General features: G+C 36.9%; 1 protein-coding gene across 2 annotated transcripts; it reads right to left on the bottom strand.

Moving 5' to 3' along the window:
* Positions 1–5,164: 5,164 nt before the first annotated feature.
* Positions 5,165–11,274, bottom strand: TMEM17 (transmembrane protein 17). 2 transcript variants are annotated; one of them, XM_036107366.2, is made up of 4 exons: positions 11,077–11,273; positions 7,783–7,886; positions 7,488–7,601; positions 5,165–6,564 (listed from the first exon to the last, which is right to left on the bottom strand). In XM_036107366.2, exons 1-4 carry the CDS (start codon positions 11,174–11,176, stop codon positions 6,286–6,288), a joined length of 597 nt encoding a protein of 198 aa, XP_035963259.1. In that variant the 5' UTR covers positions 11,177–11,273; the 3' UTR covers positions 5,165–6,285. The 2 variants fall into 2 exon arrangements, with proteins under 2 accessions (XP_035963259.1, XP_035963261.1); XM_036107368.2 differs by lacking the exon at positions 7,488–7,601 and having other exon boundaries at positions 11,077–11,274.
* Positions 11,275–17,556: the final 6,282 nt, after the last annotated feature.

Raw genomic sequence — 17,556 nt, 5'->3', positions numbered from 1 at the left:
GTGTGTGGGGGGTAAAATGTATTTGTGTCTAGCATTTCAGCCTGTTATGAGATTCTTTTGAAATGAGATTGTATCATCTATCAAATTAGCTCTCCCTTTCAGTTTTCGATCATTTTCAAATACAGCAACAATGCCTTCTAATTCTGTTTCAATATAGATACACTATTCACTGTCTATAGTATAAAGTTCAAACCCTTTATTATAATATATAAAAGACTGATAACATCTTGATGACAATCTTTCCAGCTCATCTCAAGCCCTTTTCTACACACCTTATGTTTTATTCACATCAAACTACTTTTGGTTCTGTTCAGGCCTTTTCAAATGTCTGTACCTTTGCCCATGCTGTTCCATCTATCCTAAAGACCATCCTGCCCCCTAGACAGGATTCCTCACTTATCTTCATGTTTTATATTGCTCTAATACAATATTATCCTGAGCCATTATGATCACCTTAAATTTGTCTCCTGTGGGCCTTGGTTGGAAGGGGAGGGCTCAATCCTATTTCCTTTTTTTGTCCTGAAACATCAAACATAGTGGATGGGATATTGTTGGAGCTAACTAAATTACATTTACTTTGCAGAATGAAATAATAGCATACTAAAAATAAAAAGCATGAACATCTTTTGTTGCCCTGCTTTATAAATTACCGAACAATCAACAGTTAACTGCTCTGCTGCCTTCCTTAGCAAGGGTTTATTGACCATAGGGAGCTCTAGTTTTTAGAACAGCAAAAAATTTGACTCTCACTAGCTCTTTTTAGGAAAGCTATTGAAGCAAAGTCCTAAACTTCCACCCTCCCTAGTGATCATTTTAGTCCTGCTAGGCACTAATGGATCAAGCATTTACAAAAACAATTAGTAAATGTATATAGCAAACATTTTTTTTTTAATTTGAATTGTGATTTTGAATTTGACTATCAAACATTTTTCTCTTTTAAGCTATAATATTGAGCAGTGTCTCCAACATGGTTTCGATTAGAATATAATAACTCAGGATCAGGAACTAGAACCCTTTAAAAATTAAGCGATGATACCACTTCCCTATTAGCTGAATATAGTGCTATTACAGTTCTGAAAAATTAGGAGGCCATTCTCGGTGTTTTTAAAAATCTGCATTTTTAATGTAACCTAGTGCTAAACACTTGGGTCTGTGGAGCAATGAAGGACTAATAGCTGTGATATATGCACTGTGATTTCATATACCACACGAGGTTGAAAAGCTGCTTCTAGCCATGGGTGTTTGCTGTGGAACTTGTTTAGATAGAGCATGTTGATAAGATCAATTTCTGAGTGTCTTTGGTTTTTCATAGAATATACGTTATATCCTCAGGTTTTTATCTTGTTTTGAAGAGTTCTATACTTTCTTGACTGGTCTCATTTTTAGAAAGATGTAAATCTATGAAAGCACCAGGATAAATTTAAACATTGTGGTTAAACCTGTATTTAAACACATCTTTCCAGGGCCTGAATGTTTTTAAATGCTTCCACACTGGGGGAAAAGATTTTTAGAATGATTCTTACAATTAACTGTTTGGTTTTTTTTTAATTAAAACCTCCAAATTAACAATCTTTTAAAACTAGAATAAAGATATATACCCATAATACATTAGTGTTGGTTGTACTTTTAAAATACAGCATTGAAGTTTTCTGAGGAGCATTTTCTAGGACCGAAATCTAATGTTTTACATTGTAACAAATTTACAAATAGGGTCCACTGTTCCCTTTGCCTCCTTGCTTTCTGCCTCCATGCCTATTTTGCTATGCAAAAGCTTTATGTCAATTTGCTTTTTGAGCCATTTAAGACCAAACCAAATTATTCCTCCAGCACATTTTAAACAATCCCTTAAAGACCTCTTTTTCTTGGCTATGTTTCCAATCTTGGCTTATCACTATAATATTTCATGCTCCATGCTTCTGAAAAAATTCAATATTCAAGAACAAAGTAATCCAGAGCTTTACTTCATTTCAGTCTTTTTATGTCCTAGGGCTGTCCCAACTCAATGACCCAGTTTTTATTGTGTCACATCTCACTGTCTGTTGCTGACTGCGACCAGCTTGCCTAATCCTTTTCCTGTCCCTTATCAGTTTTCCCTTAATTCAAAATTTTTTTTTTTTTTAATTCTTTGCAGTTCTTTCACAGCTTTTAGGTTTTGTTTTTTTTTTTTTTTTCCCTCCTTAGGAGATTCAGTGTACCTGTGGTAGCCACTCAGAAATACAAAGATGAATGGGTAACCAAGGTCCGTAAGTCTGTCCTTATCAAAATTTTCATTGTACTATCTTTAGAAGTGTGAGTGGTAAATGGCAGAAAGTGGATATTATAATTTGGCATCATGCATCAAGAGTCCTTAAAAATGCTCATACCCTGTGATCCAGCAATTTCACTTCTGAGAATCTAGCTTATTAATTAAAAAGAGTCATTTAAGATGTAGAAAAAGCAACATACGTGAGATCTCATTACAATGTTATGTATAAAAGCAAAAGAAGAAAACAATGCAAATATCCAATAGGAGAGAAGTTTAAAAAATTAGCATCTATCTCCTTGATGGAATATTGTGCAATCATTTAAGATGATGGCTATGTGACCAGGTAGAAAGATGGGTAAATATTTATGTTTTCAAAAAAACAGAGTGCAAAATTGTAAGTGCCAATGATCACAACTATGTTTTTAAAATTTACAAAGGGAAAACAGCAGGGAAACATGACATTTGCTGAAGTGCTTATTTTAGGGTGGTAGAATTAGAGATGATTTTTCTTTACTCTCAAAATCTTGATTAAATTTCTTTTAAAAGTTGAGTTTTTAAAAGCTATAATTTTAACTTATGTAAATTAAGAACCTATTTAGGTTATGTCAAATAAAATGTGTAAGACTATTTCAGATAGAGCTCTATTTAAGTCTAGTAATAAACTAACAACTGGCAAGGGGCAATAAGACAGTGAGGGCGTCATTGTGTTTAGCATTGTGTGTAATCCGCAAAAAAATTGCATTAGGAAAAAACTTTCAATACCTATTTTAAAATATAAAGTGATTTTTTTAAAACTTTGTTCTCTCCAGAGTTACTTCCATCAAATCAACATCTAATCCAAACTTTCAATCCATTTCCACAGTCTTCAGAGAGATCTTTCTGGAACCTCAATCTGTTTGTGATACTCCACTGTTTAAATCACTCAGGGATTCAGAATATTAAAATTTTTAGCTTACTAGCTGCTCCCAAGCTTCTCTCTTTTTTTTTTTTTTTTTTTTTTTTAAGATTTTATTTATTTATTTGACAGAGAGAGACACAGCGAGAGAGGGACTACAAGTAGGGGGAGTGGGAGAGGGAGAAGTAGGCTTCCCACGGAGCAGGGAGCCCAATGTGGGGCTTGATCCCAGGACCCTGGGATCATGACCGGAGCCGAAGGCAGACACCTAACGACTGAGCCACCCAGGTGCCCTGCAAGCTTCTCTATCTTATTCTGTGTCCTTTCTTCTCATGTACCCTCCCCACCAACTTCACCAAACTCCATGTAGTACCTGAAACCATACTCTGAGTCACTATTATCTCTGTCTCTTCATCCTGAAATGAACAGTTAATACCTACTCATTCTTCAAATCTCAAGTGTTCCTTTGGGAAGGCTTCTCAGATTCTCCATCTTCTCTATGTCCCTTCTCTGTAATCCCACAGTGCCCATTATATTGTGCTATCACTCATTTGTTAATCTGCCTTTCCTACCAGACAGTACATTTGTTCTTGTTCACAGGCAAGTGCAAGTGTGTATGTGTTTAACCACACCCCCAGCACCCCTCACCATGTTCCCTTCCTGTGCTCTGACAATGAGAGGAATAGCATCTGCTAAGTAATGTTGATGAAGGGCCAACATACTAATAATCCCGGACACTAGATGCTAGGAACAAAGAGGGGAGATGTGCTGGAAGTGAAGGACTGTTATCTGTCAGCTACTTATCAGGTAGAAATTGTTCAGTGCATCTCCCTGATGAAGTTAGACTTTCCTACTTTGTCTTAGGGATGTCTTGCAAATATTGTACCTCCCACATCATACACCTGAGCAGCGGGAGTGGTCTTAGTTGTCTGGAACCCTCCCCTATGCCCTTTCACATACTAGGCATTCAAACACATGATGATGAAAATCCAATTTTTAAAAATCATTCTGATCTACAGAAATTTGCATCCACCTTGTCTGTGATGAGAAAAAGCCTCTGGAATAAAAAATATGTGAAAGACAAAATACTTGTGAAGGTCAACATCCTAACTAGAAATTTTCAGAACAGTGTTGTGGACTCCTAGAGAGAAAGATGTAGTAGGAATTAAGAAGAGACAAACTTATTCAAATAAAATAAAAACAAGGACTGCATGAACTCCAAAAGCTGACATGTAAATATCTTCTCTCCCTCAATTTTCATATGCTTCCATAGGGAACCAGGTATCCTCCAACAGGAAATATTTTTCAGCCTGACACAAAATCAGGGTTTCATAGTTTAGAGGAAAAAACAAATGACTTGGTCATGTTCTCAACTGACTTTCTTACTTTCTTTTTCCCACCCTTATTATATTTGCATTTTAAGCAATATATTTACTATAGCAAAGAAAATTTTATAGAAAATTTTAATAAATCATTTTACCAAAATTTTTATAGCCTTTAAATTTTTTTGATTGACCCTAATATTTTAGCTATTAATCTCTTAAAACTAAATTAAAGTTTAAATGTATCAGAGGCTCTGATATTTAAGATGAAAGTCTGGAAACAGCTGTTAAATAGTCTTTCTTGATCATCCCTTAATTTATCTGCTACAAAGACTTAATGTTCTTATTTTATATTTTCTTATAGAATCACCTATCTATTCCCATCTGGAAACAAATGCAAACAAATGTTAAGTTTTAGAAAAATATCCAAACATTATTGTATTTTGAATTTCAAATTATTGGAGTATATCGAGTAACTACTTTAGTAGAAGGGAGAAGTTAAACAGCCAGTGCATCCAGGGAGAAGTCTTTGACTGAACTTTATATATAATAATAGGAAGCAGAAATAATAAAATTAGCACAATTAGTTTAGTCAGGTGTAATTAAGAATGGGAAGTAAAAACATTTTCAAAAATTAAGCAATATAAGAATAAGCAAAACAGGGGGATACTAGGACGAGCCGGAATCACAGAAAAGGAAAACTGAAAGGAATTCTTTTTAATGTAACTACAACTGTCTCTCAGTAAAATACATTACTTATAAAGGCACATTTCCCTGTAGGAAAGAAGAAAATATTGTATCTCTGAAGACAATCCAGTAATCACTAAAAATAATGTTCAGATACACCCATGCAGCTTTATTCTTAACAGAACTTCCTTAAATAGGTTTCTCCTATTAGCAAGGGAACATGCTGATTTAAGATCATGAGTATAGTCCCCTTGCCCATCTCAGCTCTCACCGTGTATTAAGAAGAACCCTACTTTTCAAGTCAAGCCTCATGTAAATTTACTGGCTATGAGTTCTTCAGTGAACACTGATTTAGTAGATGAGATCACAAGGGTTAATGTGCCTAGTGCAGTGCTCACTACATAAAAGGCTCTCTAATGTATATATTTTTCTCTTTCCTTCCCTGACAACCCTGTAATAAAAATAATAAACCCATAGCCCGAAAGAATTATACGAGACAGGAATGATTTGTTGCAAATACTTTAACCTAAATATTTCATAATTTACTATAAAGACATCTTGCACACCACCATGAACATGGTTTTATGAAAATTACAATTTTATGATTTCCTAAATACCATGATAATCCACCTGTTTTTAACCTCAGTATAAAAGCTAAGAGTAGGGTTAGAATTTAACCCTAGCAGACATGAAAATTTGGTGTCTTGATTTACAAATATAGTTTAATACACCAGAATATTGACAAGAATTGCCATGTGCTTCAGATATACTGCCAAGACATGAACAGCCAACAAGTTTAAAAGAAATATACACATTTCTAGTTTTAGGTGCTAACTAGAAATATTCCCGTAAAGCTGGTAAACTGTGACTACCAACACCAGTTTCTACACACCTGAAAAGTGGGCAAAAATATTAAGATATTTAGCACAAGGTGGACAATATCTAGGCTTTAGGGTTGACTTACTATTTTCATGTACTGTACAGTCATCATTGCCCCCAACTTTGGAATTTCAGACCTAGAGAATATACAGTTCAAAACACTTGCTTTGTCCTTCTCATGCTAGAACTCTGATGTTTTCCTCTTTACAGTCTGGTAGAAAAGCTGATCTTTCAGCTTTTCACTCAACAGCATTGGGTCAAATCTCTTCTATACAGGATCTCATTCTTGTCATGCCCCCTCTATATGCAGAGAGCCGGTCAAAGTCTTGGAGGTGGAAACGAGTTGCCAACTGATTTACCATTTTCCTCAGGGTAAGAAAGGCTGAAACAACTTGGAAAGTAAGGAACAAAGTGAAGATGATGTGTATCGCTTTTTCCAAGGGCAGATTTGTTAGGCCTTCATTAAAGAGCAAGAAGAGAATTAAAGGCAGCTGCAATAAAAGGCTCAAAAGCCAAAAGCCAGCCAACTCAGGAACCTGCAATGACACACAGCAAGAGTAATCAGATCAGTAAAGGACAGTCTTTTGTTTATACAGATCAGCACTATGAACCTACATTATGAGCTCTGTAATTCAAAAGGAATATAACATGGTCCTTGTCCTCAAAGAATTTACAGTCTAGATTAAAAGTGAAAACTAACTGATGCAGCAATGCTAGAATGATATACCTTAGTGAATTATTAAACGCACCACTTAGTGGTATGAACTAAATACTAAAAGAAATAAGACAAGAGAGTGATTAGGGTAGGTAAAAGAAAGAATCCAAGGATGTAGGCTTTTAAAGTTGGGTAGAAGGAGGAAGAGACAAGAAAGTAAGTAAGCAAAGATGTGGAATGGGGATGACTAGGAATCAACATGTCAGCCTGGAATGGATGCCTGGGTTAGGAAATAGCAAAAAATACAGTGAGGCCTGTGGGTGGGACCTAATTATGAAGGGCCTAGAAAACCAGAGAAATCTTCAGGCATTATCCCTAAGCTCTGGTAACTAAATGCTTAGGCAGCATGATGATTCAGAAAACGTGTGCCTGGCATAAGATCCCTGAATTTATAATTTCCCCCCATTTTCATAATCAGGATTTAAACATGTTTAGTTGACCAAGTATTTTCAAGACTGGTGAGAAGAGGGAAAACTGTCAATTCTTAAGTACTTATTACTATGTTCAGGTACTTTATACAAATTATTTCATTTAATCCCAACAAAACTTGGAGTAAATATTTTAACCATTTTATATACAAAGAAACCAAGGCTCAAGAGATTCAGCCAACAGACTACAGTGACAGAAATAGTCAAGTTGGAGGCAGGCCTTTGCTCCTTCCACCACCTCTCTCTGCCTTTTCCTCGCCATGAAAACCATATTGCCTTTACATGTTGCACTGAAAGAAAGGGAAGAAGAGCCTACCTTTTCCTGTAGGTTCCCCATGTAGCCCAGATACAACCTGATAGCTTCAATTAAGGTTATTAAGATGATAACAGTGACCACAATGAATTTGTAGTAATCAGGCAGGATTGAATACTAAAAAAAAAAACCAAAAAACCAAAACACACAAAAATAAACATGTTTGTATAATCTCACATGTAGTAAAACTGACCTGAAATAGAAAACAAATATTAAGAACTTTAATTTTATTGACAATGTAACAATGCCAGGGACGGGCATAAGAGATCTCAGCAGAAGTATTAAAGCACAGACTTACCTTCATCTGAAGCATCATAATGCTGCTTACCCACCAAAGTGGGAAAAAGTAAGTGTTAAAATAAAGTGACATCTGCAATGCCAAACTGGACACCATTTCATTATCTACAAAAGAAACAGAGAAAAAGAACAAACTCTTCATCTTGGTCACTGCCCTGTAAGTCCTTTAGTTTCTTAAAATTAATAACTACAGTGTTGGTTCAACAAAACTCCAAATTTTAAGCCTATTTATAATCACTGACAGTGAAAGGAAATATTCATCACAATACTATTTAATTCATGTATTGAGTTCTTGGGGGTATGTTTCATATTTTTCAATTACTTTATCATTTTTGCCATTACAGCCTGTTGACTTTTTTGCACACCATTGGTATAGATTAAATGTGGAATATCAGTATGAATCCTATTGAACAGATAATAATGATCATTACCTCTTTTGTAGAGTTCTATGTGAAGAGCCTATAAAATACATAAAAACTAATCTCTCACATAAAAACTAATCTCATACAAAAACTAAATTACAGACACGCCCCTCTTCAGCATACCCTAATCCCACCCATTCATTAATACTCAATTTAATGCCACTTTTCCCACAAATCCTTTCTTGATCCTATTCTCCCACCCCAGCAGATATCTCTTCCCCTCTAAGTACTTATCTCTAACCTGTGTGTAAGAAAGTGTTAGCAAAGAACCACATCCCCTCACTCTAGACACAGTCTAGTGTGCTGAAGAGATCATGAGCTTTGGAGTCCAAGTAAACCCGTAACTCCTCAAATACCCCTGTAACCCTGGATGCCAGACTTGGGATAAGTTATTGAACCTTTTTGATTAATTTCTCAATCAGAAATTGTCTCAATTTCTTCATCTGTAAAATGGTAACATTGGAAGTACCTCACAGTTTGCTTGTGAAGATTAGAGACAGAATTATTTCACCCTACCACGCCTGGTATTTAGTAGGCACTCAATAACATTAGTTCCCTTTCCTTCTCTTTTACTTAATACACAGCCTCATTGTAAGCACAGACTACATTCTACCCAAATGTGAGACCCTCATAGAACCTAAAATCTTGCTTTATACAGGGTACATACCAAATATGCATAAGCAGAATGACTGAATTAATGGAAACGTAATGTCATAAAGACATCAATGTAGCCATTTGTGATACATGAGCTTCATTTATCTAAGGCTGATAGCAAGATACCTTTTGCTTCTATGTAAGGGAGAAGGGTCCCAAATTAAGAATTTGATTTTTTAAATTAAACCCTTCAAATACATCCTAAATTTGACTAAATTCTAACAATTTAAAAACAGATATGTATTTTGAAATCAATTGCCCTAAATGTAAGAATTTATAAAGGCTCCAAAATAAATTTCTTAAAAACAGATTTTTTTTTCTCCACAGCTGACTATATCTGTCATTTAATAATTTTAAAATATAAGAAATAATCATGGTCTCTCACAGCAAGGTTTCCTTTAGCTTTTTTCTGTTATTATGATCGACTTTTGCTTATATTTATTTTTATTTTGCTTATTCCTATTTTTTAAATTATCACTGATAAAGAATGAATTCTTAAAATTTGTTAAACTTGAAGGCAAATCACCAGCCTAGGATTTTTTTTCATAACAACAGTACAACTCTTGGTCAGTGGACAGGGTAATGGAATACACTTGTAAATACAGTGCAAATAATCAAACCTACTTTGGATTCACAAGGAAGAAAATGTGGGAAAAAATGATAAATTAGTTAAGCTGAAAATTTTAGTATGTTTGGAGCAGAAACTAGTCAAATTTTGCAAAGAAGTTTTTATGTTAAGAAATTGTGTACATGAGCATCTTAAGAGTTATGCTATGTCTATATTTCAGCATTTCAAACTTATAATCAAGCAATTGAAAATCAAGTTAATATGTAAATGAACCTTGAAAGCACAAGACATGAATTTACTAAATTTTGCAAAAGTACAAGCTGAGTTCTGTAAACGGAATTTAAATTAAAACATTATATAAATCAGGGGTAGGCAAACTACCAGCCAGCTGCCTGTTTTTGTATAGCAAGTGAGCTAAAAATGGTTTTTCACATTTTTAATCAAAGAATAATATTTGGTGACACTGAAAATCATATGAAATTCAAATTTTAGTGTCCATAAATAAAGTTTTATTGGAACACTGCCTCATCTATGCATTTACCATTATCTACGCATGCCACAGGGACCTATGGCCTGCAAAGTCTAAAATACTTGCTATCTGGCCCTTTACAGAAAATGTCCGCTGACCTGTGATACCTTACATCATCAGATTTTAGCGCCTGTTAAGCCTTAGCTTTAGCATCAGAAACTTAACCTCATTTTTCACATTGATTTCTCTGTACATCCTAAATCTTTAAGAGGCCTAAATTCAGGGTGAAAACAATGCAACTATGGGAATTTACTTTTCTCTGCTCTCTTTTAAAAAATCCCTAAACCAAGCAAAAGGAAAAGATTGCTATTCCCTAGCAGAGCTTAGTGATAAAAACCACATGGATCTGGTTGATAGTACGCTATCATCATGATTTAAGAAGGGGAAACTGTTTTGGAGAAAACTGAGTGATCACTTGCCGTCAAGTTGAATGCAGCACCGTGGTATTTTGTTACCAGATTTAGGGTAAGAGTTATACATGGGGGATGGGGGTCGGAGACGGCAGGGAAGGGAGCGAGCTTTGTTGAAAGCGAGGCTCGTGTGGCCGCTGCCGTGCCGAAGTGGATAGCGGTTTTTAAAATGATCATTAAAGCAATTCTTTCCACTTCTTCCATCAGAAAACGGACTTGCGGTGGAACGTACTTGCTTTACTAATAAAAGAGAAAAGGAGAAGATATTTTAACCAGGGTGGGGAGTGGGAAGCGGAGACTGCCTGGGCTGTTTTCACTCTAACCTGGCCCGAAAAGCCAGGGCGGAAGTCGCAGAGGAAAAACACCGTCGGCCTTCGCGGAGGATGCGAAACCGGACATGGGCTGCGAAGGCGGATTTTTATATTTTTAGTTCTTAAGGAAGGCTGGCGCCACTTCAGCTGCTCGGCTTACAGTTCGCCGGCCAGGCCGCAGCACCGCCAGCTCAGGACCCGTCGGGCATACAGGCCTGGAGGTGTCCCAGTCCCCACCCCAGCCCAAGGCTCGGCCCCTCCTCCAGAGCGCTTCCCCGCAGTGCGGAGAACCAGCTGAAGGCGAGGCCGCCATTTTAGGTCCGGGCAAAATCTGGCCACTCCCAAACCGGCGCCAAATCCTCCGCAGGCCATACCCGCTGCGCTGGGCCTCGCCCACTCACCCGGACCCTCGCTGAACTCCGGCCCGGTCCGGTTGGAGTCACTGAACACGGTCCGGCTGAAATTTCCCAGCCGCTGGCGGACCGGATCCGGCAGCTCCATGGCCGGGCCTCGGTACAGCTTACAGCTAGGTCTGCGGACGCAGCCTCCTTCTGCGGTTCCCACGGCAACCCGGCGGTGCGAGATGCTGGGGCCCAGGCGCACGCGCGGCCGCACTGCGGGGCAGAGGCGCGGGGCGGGAGCGCCTGGAAAGGAGAGGTGTGGTGAGAGTCGCGTCCTGCCTAGCGCCTCAGCCGGGTGTGGAACGGCAGATTCCTTAGTCCTGTTTTAAGCCCCACCATCTTTTTTTTTTTTTTTATCTTAAAAACAAATAGAAATAATAATAAATGACCTGAGGTTGGATTGTGATACAAGGAGCTCTCACACCTTGCCAGTGCGATGTAAGCTTTCTGGAAGGAAATACAGAACGAATGTAGAGCTTAAAGAATGTTCACGACCTGATGGTTCCTTTCCTAGGAATATATATTTTTAAATTTTTATTATTTTATTATTAACATATACTGTGTAGGCATGTAAATAAAATACTTTAAATAATGTATAATATATATATAATATATATTCCTAGAACTCTGTATGTATATGTATATATGTGTATATACATACACACACATCCCCACATTTGATGGAATATATTGCTGCATCTTAAACATGCTTGCAATGAAAATTTGATTAAATGGATTAGCTTTAAGTAAAAATTTAAAAAAGAAAAACAGTAGAAGTGAACCTAATTTTGCAAAATGTGTGTGTGAATATGTGAGGAGCAGAGGTGGAGGAAGTGGCACAAGCACTGTGGCTTAAAAAAAAAAAAAGACTAGAAGGAAATAATCCAAATGTTAATATTTATTTCTGGGTTGTGGGTGATTAAAATTCTTTAAAAATTTCTGTATCTTCCAGCTTTTTCTCAAATAAGATGTATTACTTTTTTAAAAAACTATTTAAGTGGGGCACCTGGGTGGCTAAGTCGGTTAAGCTGCGGGTTCTTGATTTCCCCACAGGTCATGATCTCAGGGTCCTGGGATGGAGCTCCCAGGGTAGGGCTTTGCGCTGAGCGCTGAGTTTGCTTGTCCCTCTCCGGCTGTTCCTTCACCGCCCCCCCGCCCCCCCTCCCGCCCACGCTCTCTCAGATAAATTTTGAAAATCTTTTTTTTTTTTTAAAGGTATTTAAGTATAGTATACTTACAGAAAAGGACACAAACTGAATATACATGTGTAACCAGCACTCCGATCAAGAAACAACCTTAGCAGCACCTCCAGGCAGCTTCCCCTTCCTATTCCCTTACAGTTAGTGACTGTAACAGAGCTTTCCTAACTTTCAATAGCATAGAATAGTTTTGCCTATTTGTATGCTTTTTGCAAAAGTAATCATATAGTAAGTGCTTTTTAAAAGAAAAATCTGTCTCTTTGTCCTCAAAATAATTTTTAAGAAATTCTTTCCTATTGTTGAGTGTAGGTGCTTTTTCCTTGCTGTTTGTGACATACCACAGTAAGTTTATCCATTCTCCTGTGGAAGAGCATCCGTGTATTTTCTAGGTTGGAGCTGTTATGTATGAATAATGCTGCTTTTGGTGAAAATATTCCTCTGAGTGAACGAACATATGCGTGCATTTGTGTTGAGCTTATTCCTAGGAGTAGAATTGCTGGCTTATGAGGTATGACTCAGCTGTAACAGATACTGCCAATGGTTTTTGGTTGTACCAATTTCTACTGCCTCCAGCAATGTCTAGGCATTCCTGTTGCTCCAAATCCATTACCATCACTTGTTATCTTCTATCCTTTTCTCTTAGCCATTCTGATTGGTGTGTGGTGAGTAGTAGTACTTTTACAATCAAAAGGAAACCCACACGTATTTACATAAATGTCAAGGTATATTTACAAAGGTATGGGAGGAGATAGCTACATGGCTAGAATTTCAAAAATAATTCAACAAATGTTTGATGCATTCCTACTATTTTGGGGGCATTGTACTAGGCTAATTAGGGATATGGTCCCTTCTCATCAAGAAGCTCAGCCCAGTGAGAGATGTAGAAACAAATAAGTATGTACACATTAGTAGAGGAACAGAGACGAGGAAGCACTTAATTCTGATTGGGAATGTGAGGGGAAAGATGGCTAACTTCTGCTTCTCTTCAGCATGGAGCCTAAGCCTTGGCATCTCCAAAAAGGCTCCAGGACCTCCCTGAAGCTGGCTTACGTGGCTTTTCAGTGTTTCGCAAAGCATCTTCTTCTGTGTTACTTTGGTCACAGTGCTAGTCCTGCTGTCCTAGAATTGTCTATCTGTATCTGTTTTGCTTGCTAGTTCACAAGCTCTTTATGGTCAGGGATGACCTTTCACCTTTATATCCTGAACACTAGCACAGTGCCTGACCTAGAGTGAGAGCTGTATAATTACTGAATGAATAAAGGGAATAAAAGATCTAAAGACCCATATCTTCCCATTTCTAGTTTAAGGATTTAGCCAGTCCTTACATACGGTTCATTCTATAGAATAGAGAATTGATATATTAAAACACAGTGAGTTATAGTGTCCCCTCAAAATTTAAACTTAGCAACAAAGAATTTTCATTTATTAAATTAGCCAAGATTTTTATAAAGGGCACAGTGAAGTAGGAAGCCTCGTGCTTGCTGATTGAATTATAATTTGAACAATCTCATTGAGGGAAGCTTTTGACAATGTGTACAAATTGTCTTAAAAATATTTCTGCCTTTAACACAATAATCCAAAATTAAGGCTCTGTTTTGGGGATATAATCATAAACACTATAATAAAGTTTTATATACCAAGATATTACTTCCAACATTATCAATATTAGTTAAAACAAACAAAAAAAAGAAGGAGAGGGAACATCTGAAGTGCCCAACCACAGGCCTAGTTAAGCAGAATATGATATTCATGGTGAGGTTTTGGGCTATAGTGGAAAAAAATACCCCTGGAAGCAGAGAGAGCAGGTTCAAATCATCTAAAATTCTCACTTTACCACCTGAGAGCTGTGCAATGGATTTCAGACTTTTGTTTTATAAAGTGAGAATAATGGTAACTTACTGTTATGGTTGATGTGAAGATTGTATCAATAGAAAAGGCTTTCTATTAGTGATAGCTATCATTGACACATCTATTAAAACGATGTTTGCAAAGAGGAATCCCCTACAGTGGAGTGAAATCATGCCATCATTTGATTTGCTGAATTCGACTGTACCTGCTAGGCAATATCTCCATTGCTTTCCTAGTAAAGACCGTGGATGTGATGAACCACAAAACAGTACATGTGTGTTAACCGAATTTATCAAAAACCTGAGTGAATTCTCTTAAAGACTTTACCTAGCATTGAAAAAGGATGTGGAACACCTTGTTCAGATTGCAATTATTTCATCAAAATCGTGGAGGAAAAAATTGATAGATTTATGGGTATTTTCCCTTTAAATTTTATTTATTATTTAAATTTCCCATAATAAGCATACATTTCATAGTTCGAAATAAATCTTATTAAAATAAACTGAAAGGAAGAGGCAATGATGGCACAAAAATATATCAGAGAAGAGTTTTAAGAGGAAAAATTGTGGTTTAAAAAAAATCCTGTCATTGATGTCACAAATGTCCAAAGGGCTGAGAAAACCTTCCAAATATTATTTTGTTACTTCATGCTCACAATATTTATAGGCAATCACATTAGTGAAATACTGAAGAACAAAGAAGGGAATTCACCTTCATGGAATCAACAGACTAATATAATTTGTGTTTACCATATCCTAGATATATTACTCAATCTAAAGAGAAGTATGGAGTCTTCATTCTTAAAATCATGGGAATCATTCCCAGAAAGATTAATAAATAACCCTATAAAGTTAAACTGTTTACTTTTTATATGAATGTTGATGGTCAGAGTAATAGCTTCTTCTCTAATAATTGCTTAATGTTTTTCACTGGGGTTTAATTACATGTATGGTTTACTTTCCTAACTATTTATTTTCACAAAAATTTTGAGCCTAGTGGAATAGTTTCTCTCTCTTTGACAAGAGGCAAAGTTGTCTGGTAATAATGTATTATCTCATGTGACAGGAAACTGATTTGAGGAGTTATTTAAATCACTCCTTGGCATAATAAAGATATAAAGTCTTACCTTTTGATGCTAGTAAAGACTTCAGAAACAATATTGTACATTGAACATGTTATTCAATTTATTGCTTTAAAATGATCTGTGAGACATTTCTAAGAATTTATATAAATCCAAAAAATATATATTTGGGTATAACATCTTCCGATATGATTCTACATCAGCATCCACATTTAAAAAAATCTTACTCTAAATTACCTGAAATGTAATCTTATAATCTTGAAATTGTTAATGGATAATCGAAAGCTTTTTGAATTTCAAGTACAGTATATTCTATTCATAATATTTTTTAAAAGTTTATAAGAAAGAATCAGGCTATGAATTACATAGAAAGTCAAATCTCATGAAAAGATTTTTTCTTACCATATTAAATGATACTTGAAGGCTGACTTTAATATTTTGTCTTCTTTTTTTTTAAGATTTTATTTATTTATTTGACAGACAGACACAGCGAGAGAAGGAACACAAGCAGGCGGAGTGGGAGAGGGAGAAGCAGGCTTCCTGCTGAGCAGGGAGCCCTACGAGGGGCTCAATCCCAGGACCCTGGGATCATGACCTGAGCCGAACGCAGATGCTTAATGAATGAGCCACCCAGGCCCCCCTAATATTTTGTCTTTGAAGGCATCCCCATTGAACATTTTTATTAGAAAATTCTTTCCCTTTTAAGATGCTGTGTATATTACAGTTTTTTGGTTCTGTGGCATTTCTTTGTGTTAGACAAACACACTGCTCATCTGCTATGGCAAACAGCTGTTCCATGCATCAAACTATGTGGGAGATGGGAATGACAAGCTTGGGAAGATCAGCAAAGCAAAGCCTCCTTCAGGAAACGTCAGATCTGTCAAGTGAATTGTGATACTGATTAGAAGCAAGTGGCCATTTTATTGAATAAGTAATAAATTTCATTTTTAGTAATGATAGTATTACTGTACTAATAATATTTTTATATTACATTGTGTGAAATGTACATCATGTTTCTCTTTATAGAAGAAAATTAATCTTTACCTTTTGTTGACTATAATACAATATTACCCCCTGCACTAAATATTGATACATTGTAACATCTTGCTTGTTATAAATTGTGATTCTGTGCTTTTAACATAGTGTACTCTTGTCTGTAAGAGCATGCTACACATTGCTTAGTCATGTTCAATTTTGACCCCCAAACACATCAAGGTTGTAAGAGTAGAAATCCTGGGTTCCTGCGTGGCTCAGTTGGTTGGGCGACTGCCTTTGGCTCAGGTCATGATCCTGGAGTCCCGGGATCGAGTTCCACATTGTGATCCTGGAGTCCCAGGATCGAATCCTGCATTGGGCTCCCTGCTCAGCAGGGAGTCTGCTTCTCCCTCTGACCCTCCCCCCTCTCATGCTCTCTCTCTCTCTCATTCTCTCTCAAATAAATAAATAAAATCTTAAAAAAAATAAAAAAACCCAGAAAACAAAAGAGCCTGTAAGTGGACAATTGAGTATTAGAACAAAAAGTGTACACATAGGTAAAGATTTCAAATAAATTTGAATTATTGTATTTATGTAGATGAATAACACAACTCTCCAAATTTTCTTGAAGGTAAATTTGCTTTGTAAAATAGAAAATCATTGTAATTATTCCTGTATCCCATTCCCTTTCCTGCTGTATTTTTAGTTAATACAGAATTGTTGTTCTTTTTTTTTTTTTTTCCCAACACATGCTGTGATGATTAACAGAAGTTCCAGGTGGTTGGAGACAAGTGTAATAGGATGTCAACAGAAATATTCCCTGGGCCTGGCTAAGTCCCAGAGCTGTGCACAGAAGGTGGTGAGTTCACATATTCTAAATTCAGGGACCTCCTATGGTTAGGCCAGCCTACTAAGAAATGTTAGTACAGTGAAACAGCCCTACCATCAAACATTCCCCAAACCACCCCACCCCTACTCCCTGAAGTATAAGAGTGAGTAGAGAAGCCTTTTGTGAAGTAGAATATTTGTAAGAATACTCTATTCCCTCCCTTCACCCCATTCTCACTGTAAGGGAAGCGATGGAGTTACTTCTTTCTCTCAAAGTCTAGAGAAAAGCCCTCAAGAGGATTGCTTTTAAAGTTTAGAGATGCTCAACCTTCCCACTTTACTAGGTTAGAGACTGGTGACTGTCTCACTTCTTACCTCTCCTGGACCACAGAGCTTCATGTTCTGGGACAAAGAGAGGGGCCTAGAGGAGGGAAGGGACGTGGCAGTAGCCCACATTGCCTGTCTCTAAGACAGGGCCCCTTGTGGAAGAGGTCAAGTAGGTGTAAGATATGCCTCAAGGAACTGGACAGCAGGGAAGCACCCCAGGGA

Source organism: Halichoerus grypus, chromosome 10 (genome assembly GCF_964656455.1).
Source record: "Halichoerus grypus chromosome 10, mHalGry1.hap1.1, whole genome shotgun sequence".
Classification (NCBI taxonomy): domain Eukaryota; kingdom Metazoa; phylum Chordata; class Mammalia; order Carnivora; family Phocidae; genus Halichoerus; species Halichoerus grypus.
This window is presented reverse-complemented; position numbering and strand designations above follow the sequence as displayed.